The sequence below is a fragment of the Mus pahari genome, chromosome 16 (genome assembly GCF_900095145.1).
Source record: "Mus pahari chromosome 16, PAHARI_EIJ_v1.1, whole genome shotgun sequence".
NCBI lineage: Eukaryota > Metazoa > Chordata > Mammalia > Rodentia > Muridae > Mus > Mus pahari.
Genome location: NC_034605.1, coordinates 66,213,062 through 66,226,866, shown reverse-complemented (window position 1 = coordinate 66,226,866; position 13,805 = coordinate 66,213,062). Strand labels below are relative to the sequence as shown.

General features: G+C 38.0%; 1 protein-coding gene across 2 annotated transcripts in view; it reads right to left on the bottom strand.

Annotated features, from left to right (window-relative positions):
• The window catches only part of Ercc6l2 (ERCC excision repair 6 like 2), an 85,302-nt gene extending 77,175 nt beyond the window's left edge, over nucleotides 1–8,127 (bottom strand). The window contains exons 1-2 of one of the 2 annotated variants that reach the window (XM_021215539.2): nucleotides 7,850–8,127; nucleotides 3,220–3,644 (exon numbers count right to left, since the gene is read on the bottom strand). In XM_021215539.2, the coding sequence (XP_021071198.1) occupies nucleotides 3,220–3,644; nucleotides 7,850–7,892 (468 nt within the window). In that variant the 5' untranslated portion in view covers nucleotides 7,893–8,127. The remainder of the gene's footprint in view (nucleotides 1–3,219; nucleotides 3,645–7,849) is intronic. The other variant, XM_029547483.1, reaches the window with a different exon arrangement.
• Between the last annotated feature and the right edge of the window lie 5,678 nt (nucleotides 8,128–13,805).

Genomic DNA, 13,805 nt, shown 5'->3' with positions numbered 1-13,805 from the left:
GAAGCCAATTCATTGCAAAAAGAATCACACTTTTGTAATATATAAAATATAAAAATACTAATATTAAATATAAAAGTAGTATAAGTGAAAAAAATCTAAGTACAAGTAGATGATTCTAGGCAAAAGAGCAGTACAGTAGCACAAGCAAAATGTAAAAGCAAGAAAAATGGCAAACAGGCAGGAAAACAAGGTATACTGACTTAAAAATAGAACCAAACAACCTTTTGTTGGCATTAAATGACAAGAATTTGGCTACAACTTTTTTATCTAAGTCAGGGTTAGGGTTAGGGGTAGTTACAGTTCCTAAGGCCCTTATTATGTCCAAAAAGGAAAAAAAAAAGTGCATGCTATATTTGATAAGCAGAAAACATCTATCATGAGCTCTGGGGTAATCACTAACAAGCAGGGTTCAAGGCAATGCAACACAATCTATCCAAAAGACAGCAAAAACAACAACAACAAAGACATTAAATAAATAAAAAGAAGTAACATAATAGCCCAATAGCACTCTATGTATAAACTGGGTGCTCTACAAAAGAAGCAAAGACTGGGCCAGCAAGATGGCTCAACAGGTGAAAAGGCTTGCCTCCAAGATAGACTTTCTAAGTTAGATCTGATGCCCATATGGGGAAAGAGAGCTCCAGAAAGCTGTCTGACTTTCAAGCGTGCTTATATGTGCACAGACAGACAGCACATATACATACATTTTTTTAAAAATCATAATTTTTTTTCAAAGACAAGGATTGTCAGACACAACATATGTATGCTATGTAAAAGATAAAAAAAGCAAGGACAGAGAAAATTATGATTATAAATTGAAGACTGAATATAAAAACAGAAAGCAAATAAAAACTGATGCAACTACATTAATGTTAGATTTTAAAAAAAAAAACAAAAAAACTGAAGCAACCACATAGACATAGACAGTACACATCTACTACCCATGACAAGACAGGAACTCTGCTGGGTGCTGAGACAGTCTAGAGACTCCAGTAACTGCTTTGGTCAATTAGCAACATGAAACCCAGGGGTCTGGAGGACAGAAGTGACAAGGAAACCGACTGAAAATCCAGTTAAGAAAAAGACAGAAAACCAAGAAAATAAATAGTTGTTGTTAAAGAATCCAGGGAGGGCTAGGGAGATGGCTCTGCATTCAGAGGCACGTGCCTGATGACCTGAGCTCAATTCCCTGGTACCCACATAGGAAAACTGCCACAAGCCATCCTCTGTGGCACATGTGCATGAGTGTGCATACACACACACACACACACACACACACACACACACACAAATAAATAAATAAATAAATAAATAAATAAATAAATAAATGTGTGCGTGTGCGTGTGTGTGTGTGTGTGTGTGTGTGTGTGTGTGTGTGTCCAGCCAGCTAGAGATTAATGAGATTAGTGAGAGCAAAGGAGACATATAACAACTCCAACCTAGGACAACTTGACTTTAGTTGAGAATACACCTTAAGTGAACAGGGAAATTAAAACCATGGAAATCTCTCAGCTTAATACATTAATTAAAGTAATGCTAACTATAATGTGCTATAGGGAAAAGGGAAAAGAAGGCTGTGAAGAAGCATACAGGTGGTTCATGGGTTAGAGAAACACTTTAGTCAGGCTACTACTCCTAGCAAAGAGAACATGAATATTTGGAAGAGGTCGGGCCTGGTCTACCACAATCCACTGGCACAGTACAGGTCTATAAAAATAAGAATTTGCAGATCTATGACAAATTTAGAATGAAGATTTACAAAACTAATTTCAAAGAAAATAATCAGGGGGTGCTTTATTGTAGAATATTTACAAAATTGCTTACAGAAAAAAAAATTAAGTCTGTCACATCTAGAATAATAAAAGGTCATGACCTACACTTCAGAGAGGGGTGGAAAAAACCAGTCAAGGAAAGTTTTGTTTTCACAGACATTCCTTTCTAAACTCTGCAAGCAAACACTTTTATAGGCCATCTTTCCTCACATGCAGCCACCTCATGATATAGAATAAATATGAGGCTGGGAAACAGCACCTCTAACATTCAAACAAAAGGCCTAGTCTCCCCGCTACAACCCCCACAAGTTTTTCTCATTAAAAAAAAAAAGAAAGATAAACACATTCCTCTTTTTTTTTTTTTCATCTCATAGGACATAAAAAGAAACAAGAGTGTTTCAGGATCATACTTTTAAAAAAGTGCTAGTGCAGAGTGGGAGACTTCGGAGCACTGCACTAAATGGATGTCTTCATCACACCCCACCCCTCAAGGCTCTCAGACTGATGCTGAAGAGGAAATGGAAAGACTGTAGGAGGTCATGGACAACTCCAAGGAAACAGATTTTCTAGCTGTAACTGGGCTGATGTACACATCAACTCAGAAACTGCAACAGCATACAGAAGACACACACAAGTTCATGCCAATGGAAGTGGGCAGAGTCCCATTCCTAACCAAAAAGCTATTTCCACACAGCTGACAACAGAGGGAAAATGGGTGTCACTTCAGTGGAGTGACATTAGATGTATCAACCACATTCCAGGGCAGGCCTTATGCTCAGGAGTTGTTGACCAACACAAGATGGATTCCATGGGTTTTCTTTGCTTTGTTTTTCTTTTGAGTGTGTGTGCTGGTAATGGTTCGGTGATATTTTGGTTTGTTTGTTTGTTTGTTTCTTTCTTTCTTTCTTTCATTAGGAAAAAAAGGACACTAAGATGGGAAAGGGGGAAGATTTGAGAGGAGTTGGGAGAGGGGAAAGAATATTACAAATTTATAATTTATAAATATTATATATCTTTTAAAAATGAAATTAAATGCCATTTTGAAAGGAGATCTAGCACACTTCTCTTTACAAACCTCTAGTCCACAATATGAATTACACACCAAACCCAAACCACAATTTGTCTTTAAAATGCAAGGGCTATTTTATTTCTGTCTTAAAGAACTTGGGGCTCTAGAAGTTAATTAACTTTTTTCACTGTATATAGCATTTTCTCTAAGAATAAAAATTAATAAAAAAAATGTTATTCCCCAAATATCAATAAAGTACTGAGCATAAAACAATGAGACATTGAATCACTGTCTTCAATTTTGAAACCTTTCCATCAAACTAGTGAGATAAACACAAACAAAAACCTACGGTAACAGGTGCTATTACAGAGATTTGCAGTGTATTCACTCTTATACATATGAGCTTATCTTTAATTATAAGGTAACTAATATAAATACCTGTATTGTTTTTCCAAGTCCCATGTCATCACCAAGAATACACCCTCTTCCCTCGATGTAGTGTCTGTAGAGAAACTGAGTCCCCTCCCTTTGGTAATCTCGCAAGTACCTATTAATAGTATAAGGAATTGAGTCTCCATCTTCAGATAACTGAAAAGCACTAGCCAATGACGGAATTTTTCGATCTGGGAAATAAGGTTTTTCTAAATCTTCATCATCAAATATAAGACTTCTGGAGTAATCTTTAGTTGATTTTACTTCTTGAAGTCTTTGAAGAGGTATTTTCTTTTCTTGAAAGTCTGGATACAGGACAACTGCAAAAGGTTTCCCATTTTCATCCACAGTAATAGATTTTATGCTTGCTTCACAAAGCTTTTTGTTATCCAAAGATGGAGCAAGACATCTTTCTCCTGGACACCACCTGTCTATAAAAAGAAAGAAAATTAACTTTTCAAAAACGTATGAAGTCACACCTTAGTTACTTATTGAGAAAAAAGATTTAACATATTTTCCAAATAACTGAAACAAAATAGCATATATATATATATTTTTTTTTTTTCTGTAGTTCTTATTCTAGCTGTGTAGCACTGAAAGAATATTTGCTAGGTTTAAAAATAAATTGCCAGGAGACTAACTCTGGTGATTCCAATTAATAGATGTAAGCCATGAACATTTGTTTTCACAGTTTGTTTAGTTGTTACAACCAGAGCTGAAAGCCACCGATTTAAATAGTCTTGCTGACTCAGGAACATTATACATATTCTCCTTATACGATGCAGTAAAAGCAATAGATGCAGTAAGGAGTAAGCTAAAATGTTCAGGACAGTAACGCTTTTGTGGCATGTTCTTTTTATCTTTGCTCCATTTACTCCATGCTTCCCTAGACACAGGGTATTTAACTAACGTAGGGAACCTCTTATTTAACTACATTGATGTCACAATCATAATAGATTATCCCTTTTGGGTTTAGTAAGAGATGATGAGTTCTAGGGGTTAGAGAGATGGCTCTGAAGTTAAAAGCATTTAAAGCTCTTGCAGAAGACCAGAGTTCAATTCCCAGTATTCACATGGTGGATCACAACCATCCATAATTCAAATTCTAGGTTATTCAACACTCTTTTCTGATTTCCCTATGTTCCAGGCAGACATGTGGTACACATATATATGTAGGCAAAACACTCACACACATAAAATAAGTCTTTAAAAAAAGAGAGATGAACTCTAAGATCCTTTTGTAAGAGCCTGTCATTCACTGAAGATTCTGATCTCTATACATAAGAACTTATTCTGTATTAACTGTCCAGCCTTCTGTTTTATTTTCTATCCTGAAGACACATCACTATGAATGGAGGAAAGGTCTTCTAAAATATGCTACTAAGAGCATTTAAAGGGTAATAATAGAAGACACTAAAATAATTTTCAAATGGAATCCCTCATTGCAAGGATCCAAGAAATATATAGCTGTAACTGTAAGGATAAAGGAAATTATTTTTCTTACACATTCTGCACTAATCCCACAAGACCATTAATGGCTTCCTGGGATCTTCCTGAGGAGCTCCAGTTAGAGCTTCATAACAGTAATGGTTACAATGATGGGTGTATGTTGTCTTAGGCAACAACAGCTCACTGTGATAGTCTTCTTCAATTGTTCCTCAAAAACATTATTCCCACTAACTTTGCCGAGGTGGTTTTACCATATAGTTATCCTAAATACACATGGAAAAAAGTGTTCTCCTACTCTATCCTTTTAGATCCTAACTGAGAACTATTATACTATTATGAAATTAACACCCTACTTTACTACAGAGGTAAAAAGTTGTGCAGGTCAAAGTATCTTCTTTCTAAAACAGTGCAGGCTGAGCCTAAGCTAATGATACCACTACAGTCATTCTTAACACATTATTCTGTTTCAAATGATGCATCTCCCTCTCATTTAAAAGACAGAATTCCTTAATCTGACACTCAACATACATGTTTTAAACATCAATTGTTCATCAGACAGTGTACCACATAATGGATATAAAATGAAGATTAGTGTCAAAAACAGTAGTGAGCAGTTTCCCTGAATCTTATTAACTAGGATCATTTAAAGACAACTTTTCAAGGTAGCCCTTCTTCCTCTTTTTCTATTACTCCTACATGCATTCCACTACAATCTCTTTTCTGGTTTTACCTCAAAATCAAATCACAGCTGGGTATGGTGGTGCAAATCTTTGATCCAAGCACTCAGGAAACAGAGGCAGGTAGAACTCTGTGATCTCTGAGATAGAGATTAGTTTTTACTAAGAACTATAGAGCAGAACAGCCAGGGCTACACAGAGAAACCCTGTCTCAAAACAAACAAACAAACAAAGAAACCAGCCGGGCATGGTGGCACATGCATTTAATTCCAGCACTCGGGAGGCAGAGGCAGGCGGATTTCTGAGTTCGAGGCCAGCCTAGTCTACAAAGTGAGTTCCAGGACAGCCAGGGCTACACAGAGAAACCCTGTCTCAAACAAACAAATAAAAAAACAAAGAAACAGAGACAAACAAAAATATCACTTTTCTCTATGTCAACATCTCTAGAAAGCAAGAGCTAGCAAACGTTTTCTATAGGCAACTACTAGCTATTTGTTAAATTACAGTTTAGAGACCGTTTATTCTCTTACTCTTTAAAGCAAAAAGTGGCCACAGACAATAACTAAATGAGCATGACTGTATTCTAATAAACCTGTATTTTAAAAGGTAACACCAGGTTTGATTTAGTAAGTAGTTCAATGACTTTGTCCTTAGTACATGCCACCATCACTTTATCTTGAATCACTCATAACCAATCTCTCTACCTCTAGTCTACCTTATTTAGTAGATATCCCATTATTCTCTCAAAGTATTTTATGACCACAATAGCATTTACACTGTGTTTAAATATGTTTATTTGGTTTTGTCTGTTTGTTTTTCACTAGAGATAACTTCCCTTTCAAGAATATGTCCCCAATTAGTAAATAAATTAATGTATATATGAAAGATGCCTAAAACATATTATTCCATACCCTTCTTCTCTCTGTTCCTCTCTCTTATATACCCCCCACTTGTACCATCAATTCATGACTATGTATTTAGTACTGTTTTCTAATACCATGTCCTATTAGACTTATTAAAGTTTTACTTATTAAAAAAATTCTGTATATCAGTAGTTTAAATATACTTAAACTACTCTAAATGTCTGATTCTTTATCTATTGGAATAATCGATCTGCTAGTTAAGAAAAAAATCTTAGACTAACACACAAAAGACAGTTAATAAGCATAAGCTGAATTTTTAAGTGAAAACAAATTATTGATCTAGTGAGATAGCCCCTAAAAAACTCATAGACATAAACATAATGGCAAAAGGTGCTTTGAAAGAAGAGAACAGAGTGCTATGGAAAAGAAGTATTGGGAGACACATTTCAGAGTTTTTCAGGTAGAACTGTACGTATGTGGAAAACACCAGAACATCTTTTATGGGCACCTTTGTACCTGAGTTTGGGTTATTTCTAGAATCAAATAGATGAAGTTGGAGTCAAGAATAATGATTCTCTTACTACAGAGATTGGAATTGATGATCGAGGGAGGACTTCTCTCTGAAAGGCAGGAATGGGGGTATTGCTCCTAATGATTGGGGTGCCTCTCTCAATTCCAAAGTGCCTTCTTTGCTTGTTTCGAACATAGGAAACATACTTCCTTCTCGGAGACTTTGAGTGATCTGTTCTTCCCATCAGCAATTTTCCCCCTAAAATACCAAAAGTGACTAAATCTTCTAATAGATTCAATCAAGGAACAAACATACCAGTCCCATCACTGTCACTTAGAAGATCCACCATTTGCCTTTAGCAGTCAGATTCATAAAGGCATTTCTATTTGTGGGCCCTTAATTATGACATGACCAATTTTTAGTCCTACGAGTTCAAAGTTTGTTGCTTACCCTGAAATTAGCACTGAGCCCCTGCTTACTTTCATGAAATATCTTCCTCAAAGGAAAAGCAAAATTTATCAGATGATTCCTGGGCACACAACACTCAATTGTAAACCTGTTCTGTAAGGGCTTGAAGGTTGGGTCCATCTGTAAGCCAGCTTGCTGTTAACACTGCTGACCTGGATTCCAGCCTCTGAATTCATTAGGAGAACTGACTCACCCAAGCTATCCTCTGACTTTCACACACACACACACAGTTTGTAATCTGTTATATCAATCAATTTTATTAATTAAAGCTAGGGGGCAAGTCTACATCCCTAATGGCTTGTGAGATAACTACACTTTCAAAAGCTCTTGGTGATCTACTAGAGGCAAAACTCCGCTTCGATAAGCCATGTAGTGAACTGTACTAAATAAATAGGCCTTTGCTCATCTACTTAAAACAAATCCCTGCTATTGACTAATAGCTGGCATATACAAAGACAAACATGACATTTACTGAACGCCATAGGTCAAAAATGGAGTCACTGCATCTCATCTCATCCAATAGTTACGAGAAGCAATAGTCCTCATTTTACAGATGAGGAGTCTGTTCGAAATCCTCAGCTGTCAATCACAGGAAGCACGCGGGAGCCGCTTCCGGAAGTGCCCTGAAGACGTGTGCCTGCGCAGAGGCGCGAGCTCGGAGCTCATACCTTTGCGGGCGTCCGCGCGGGACTGCGGGGCGGAGACGTCCATCGGGCTAGGGGCAGGCACCCGGCAGCCCCGCCGCTCTCGGCGGGGAGGAGGGCACGGCACGTGGGCCGACTGCCTGGCATCGCCCGCCCGGAGCGGGGGGCGCTGTGTGGGGCCTGACGCGGCGGCGTCACCTCAGCGACCAGCCAACGCTCTCCGGGGCCCGTAAATCCCGCGAGAACGAGCGCCTCAGTGCTCCATCGCTCGCCTCCCTCCAGATATCGCGAGAAGACGGGCTAGCCTTTCAGCGGGCGGAAGCGACTTCCTTTCCAGACAAGGTAGGCCCCGCGCAGTCTGCGAACGTCCCAAATATCGCGAGACTTGGCATTGGTCGGCGACCTCGAACCTCTTCGCTGAGAGTCCACGACCTGACGTGTGTGACTTCTCCCAGGGCGGAAAAAGACCGTGTGAGCCCTGCACAGAAGGCTGATACTGTGGTGGCCTTGTCGTCTAGGAGCTTCAGGAGGCGAGCCTTAAGAGGGCGTTTTCTTGGGTTTGCCTACTTTATCGTAACTCACTCGTGCACAAACAAGGTAACCCCCTGGGGTTCGGTTTTTCTTCGCCTTCTGAGAGGAGCAGCGACTATGCCTCGGACTATGCCTCGCCCTGAGAGAGAAGCGCACACCACGCAGCCTGCTGCCCTCTCCAGCACAGCGTTCTGAGCACGAGCTGAATGGATTCTGCCTGTCCCGACATCTCCCAAACAAGCTCATGAAGCCACATGTATTCTTCATGTTGTATTCTTGTCATTTTGTAGGCCACAGTGTCTATGTACGGGTCTCGTATAGCTAAAATCCAGAAGTCAGAGAAATTGTGTTCCTTCCTAGAAAGTGGAGGAATGTCCACTCCTTGGCTTGACCTCTTTCTTCAAAGCCATGGATAGTGCATTTCCTGAACTGAGCCTTCCACAGTGTTTTTTTTTTTTTTTTTTTTTTTTTTTGTTTTTTTTTTTTTGGAGCTCACCAAAATAATCTTATTTTCAGGTGTACGCTCGTAACTACATGAGAAAAGGCCCCTTGACTTGCAAGATAACATTTATGGGTTCCTGGATTTAGAGACACAAATTTCTTTGGGGGATCATTATCCTGCCTACTGGAGGATCTTATTTGTATATACTATATGCCTATTCAACAAAGAGATCTCCATTCCTTGCAGATACTACTAAGACTAGTAGACTATTTTCAAAGGAGTGTTTACATAACAGTAGGGAAAAACTTTAAAGAGAAACATTTAGCAATATTGATTAAGCTAGTAACAACAACCTAAGTAAAGGGGAGTAACTGCAAAAAATAAGAGTTAAATAAATTTGGGGGGAGGCAGGGATTTTGACACAAGGCTTCTCACTGCGTAGCCCTAGCTATCCTAGAACTCATTCTGTAGACCAGGCTGGCCTTTGCCTGTTGATTTAAGATGTAAATCCTTACAGGGCTGAAGTGATTTGATAAATCCAAAATAAACATTGATTGAAATGAAAGAAATCACCTTAAAGGAATACCCTTCTAGCTAACAAGAAGACTCCTCACCTTTGAGTGTCTGTTATGTAACTGCATTGCCATGCTTGTCCTGTTTAATGAAGTGGAAACAGTCTTAATATGAACATGTCTTAAAAAACTACATGCTTCATGAGGTTAAGTATCCTTCCTGCCCTTAGGGTAGCTTTTGTTCTTGTCAGTTGCCTGTCATCCTCTTGTGTGGATGCTGATGTTGTGAACCTCCAACACTAGGATGCCAGTTACTTCAAGATGAAATTGTGATATATTTAAGAATTTCTGAAGTCAGTATAAGTGTTGTTGGATTGACTATATTGCATGCAAAACCACTGACAATTGATAACATAGCAAAATTAAGACAATTTAGACTATAAAAATACGACTGTAGTATAGCATGTTTGATAGGCATGAGACCCTAGGCTCAACAACCCAATAACAGTCATGATAACAAGCATTTCAAAAGAATTTTACTTGACTACCAAAGAGACTTTTAATATAATTAACCCTGCAATACTTTATTAAAATTGGTTTCTACTTATGTTCACAACATAAAAGGCAAATATATATTATGTGATAAATGGATCCTTAAAATAATGGATTTATCAAAAATCTCATGAAAAACAATAGGTATGAAAACATAAGAATGTTAGGTGAGTTTGGGTTGTAGCCTTTCTTGATATATTGTTAGATATATGGTAGATGGAAGAAGATGTTAAGTAATAGTAAGAGAAAAGAAATGAAGCAGATCTATATCCTTTGCCAATAAGTAAATTAACTCTTAACATTTACAAATCAAGGGTTGGTGCTGTTGGTAGATAGAGTATTTGTCTACCCTGCATGAAAACCTTGTGTTCAATCCCCAGAGTCACATAAACAGAGTGGTGACAAACACATGGGATATAGAGGCATAAGGATCAAAGTTTAAAGTCATCCTCAGCCACATAGCAAGTGTGAGGGCAGCCTGAGATGTATGAGGCTGTGTCTCGAACAAAAAGGCCTTGTGTATGGTAGACGTGCTCTATCACTGAGCTATGTTCCCAGTCCTCCTGACTTACTCTCACATGATGTCTATAAAACAGCGTTCAGAAGAGATTTTTAGATTTGAAAAACTAAAGCTGTACTACTTTGAGTATTTCATCTCATGTCAGATAATAAGCCTGGAAATTCTATAGCTAAACAAGAACTGGTGTCAGAAGATGGTTGGTCAGTAAAGTGACCTGAAATCAGATTGCCAACATCTGCATACAAACCCTAGGTATGGGTGTTTGCACCTATAACCCTGACTCTAGTTTTGGAGGAAGAGAGACAAGTAGATACCTTAGGCTCACTAGCTAGTCATTCCATGAGCTCTGGTTTCAGACAGCCTCTCAAAGGATAAGGTAGAGAATGATCAAGGAAGATATGTATTATCAACCTATGGCCTCCATGTGTGTATGTGCATATATTTCCATGTACATGTCTACACATATAAATGGGGATTTCCTAGACAACAAAAAGAGAAGATTGTGCCTACTTGAGCATCTTTTTTCAAGAATGCTGTTGATTTTCTATCATACTTTTCTCTATCTAAAGCTAGATTTAGGATTTGCATTTGCACAATTCATACCATCTAAGAAATCTCAAAATAATAACTACCAAATTAGTCGCATCCAGGTAGCTGAAAAAAAACAGGTACATCCTTTCAAGAGAACCATGTTTAACACGTCTCAGGCCTCAGAGATAAAGCCCATCAAGCAGTTTACAATCCCAAAATTCAAGCAAATAAATAAAAACAGCCATCATGAACAAGATCCAGTACAGAAAATGTGCAGCAGAAGTAGAACCCTGGTAGTTTCCATTATTAGAGTAAAAGGCATTTTTAAACTGTAACTAAAATATTTATTGATGTTTTAAAATTACTGAACAGGAAGCATGAGGATAAATAGGCCAAGAAGTACCAGATAACCAAACATGGTGGCATATATACTTTTAATTTCTGCACTCAGGCGGTAGAGGCATGTGGATCTCTGAATTTTAGGCCAATCTGGTCTACCTAGGGAGTTCCCGGCTAGCCAGAGCTACACAGTGCTATCCTGTCTCAAAAAGAAAAAGAGAAAGAAAGAAAGAAAGAAAGAAAGAAAGAAAGAAAGAAAGAAAGAAAGAAAGAAAGAAAGAAAGAAAGGAAGGAAGGAAGGAAGAAAGGAAGAAAGAAGGAAGGAAAAGGAGGAAAAGAAAAGACACCATCAAGATAAATTTTTAAAAAGATTCTGGAAATGAAAATTTTAGTTACTGGTATCTAAAATGCAGTAGTGAGACAAAGAGCATATGAAACAACAGAAAATTATGAACTGAGAGATCTGAAGGAATGACCCCAAATAAAGTGCAAAAGTTCAAAAAGCTAGAGGGAAATATGAAGAGTGTGTGTATATAAATAAAATGTGTCACTAGACACAGAAGTAAAATTTACAGAATAAAGTAGCAGAGACTCTTGAGAGTCTTTAAAAAGGTTAGATTACTTCTCAATGGAATGACACCAAGAAAAGCAACCATCTCCATAGTAACACTGAAGCCAGGAGACTATGGGAGAGTGACTTCAAAGTGCCAAGGGAAGATAACTGCCAACCTAGATTTTAATTAAAGCAAATAATATTATCAAACAAGACCAATGGGCTTTCACTAGAGAATATTTCAAAGGATTTTCAACTTAAAGGATTAAACCAAATAAAAGGAATAACTAACCTAAAAAAAAAATTGGTAAGCAATCACTGGCCTTATAAAGCAACAATCACAATAATAGAAACAATTTGAATATATAAAAGTAAAGGAAAATAAGAATATTATATAATAATATAGAATATGAGTACAGTGCTATAGATTGGGTGTTACATACCCTCCAAAGTCTCTTGTAGGAATTTTTTTTTTGTTTTTTTTTTTTTTTTGGTTTTTCAAGACAGGGTTTCTCTGTGTAGCACTGGCTGTCCTGGAACTCAGAAATCCACCTGCCTCTGCCTCCCAAGTGCTGGGATTAAAGGCATGCGCCACCACCGCCCAGAATGTAGGAAATTCTTATTCCCCAACCTGGCACTACTGGGAGGTGAAAACTTGTAAGAACTAGAAGATAGTGGGAGGACTTAGGTCACTGGGAGCATGCCCTTAAAGGAGGTACTGAGATCCCAGTCTCTCCTCTTTCTATGCTTTGTGAACACTGTGAGGTAAGTAGCTTATTGTACCATGCACCCCTGTTATGACATTTCAGGCCCAGAAACATTGGGGCCAAAGCATCATCAGCTGAAACCTCCAAAACTGAACCAAACATTCCCTCCTTTTAAGTTATCTCAGATAGTTGTTACAGTAATAGAAAGCTGCATGGACAGTGACAGCATTCAAAGTATTAAAAGAGGTTTTTACTGGAAAGAGGAACAGAAATTGGTAAACTTCTGATGAAGAATGCATGTTAAATGTCAGAATTAATGTAATGAGATATTAAAGGGGTATACGAGTTCTCAATAGGAAAAGCTAAAACTCCATTACCCCAATATAAGGCAGTTATTATAGAATAAATAGGAAGTGTCTCCCCCACAGTAAGCTGCTGAATTATTTTACAGCTGGCAGCCCTGGTTTAGAAGGCTCTGGATACTTTAGGGAGTGGAGCTTTGTTACAGGAAGTAGGTCACTGAGATCATGCCTTTGAAGGTTGTGTCTGGTCTTCTGTCCTTTCCTTACTCTCTCTGCTTCTGTCTTTCATAAAATGAAACAAATCCCACAGAGAAAAGAAGGCTTCTGCTGTGAGTTCAACCTCACCATGACCCTGAAAACAATAGAGCCAATGACTACCTAACTGTAACTTGGAGTATAAAAAAAAAAAAAAATCCTGCTTCACATTGTTCAATTGGGCATTCTGTCAGTGACAAGAAATCTGACTAGCACAGCAGAAACAGGAAAAGATAAGAAAAACTATGATTAATGGAAAAACACCAATAGTACAAGTCAACCCACATGTTTAAAAAAGAACAGGCATGCTGGATTAAGTTTGCCTAAAGAGTCAATGAAAATGAAATCCAGCTGCTTGTCTCAAGACAGGTGTAAATAAAAACAAGATTGAGAGTAAAATCAAGGGGAATAAAGAAATGCTGAGTACCTCATAATAATAGTAGACCTGACAAAGTAAACTTTAATGCAGAAAGCCTTAGAGATATGAAAACAATTTAAGTAAGAAAAGGATTTGTTGTAAGGTTTAGTAGATTCATGTGTTTGAGGCAGGCTCACTCCCAGAGTTTATAATGACAAGATGCACATTTCCTTTGGAAGAGATGTGAGTCATAGGTAAGAGAAAGCCAGAGATTTCAAGATGACCCCAGTGAGAACTTGGACAACTGGCTTCTTGGGGAGGAAGTAGTGAATCTGAAGAATATAAAAGAGCGTCCAGGATGAAGAATGTGTTAGATTT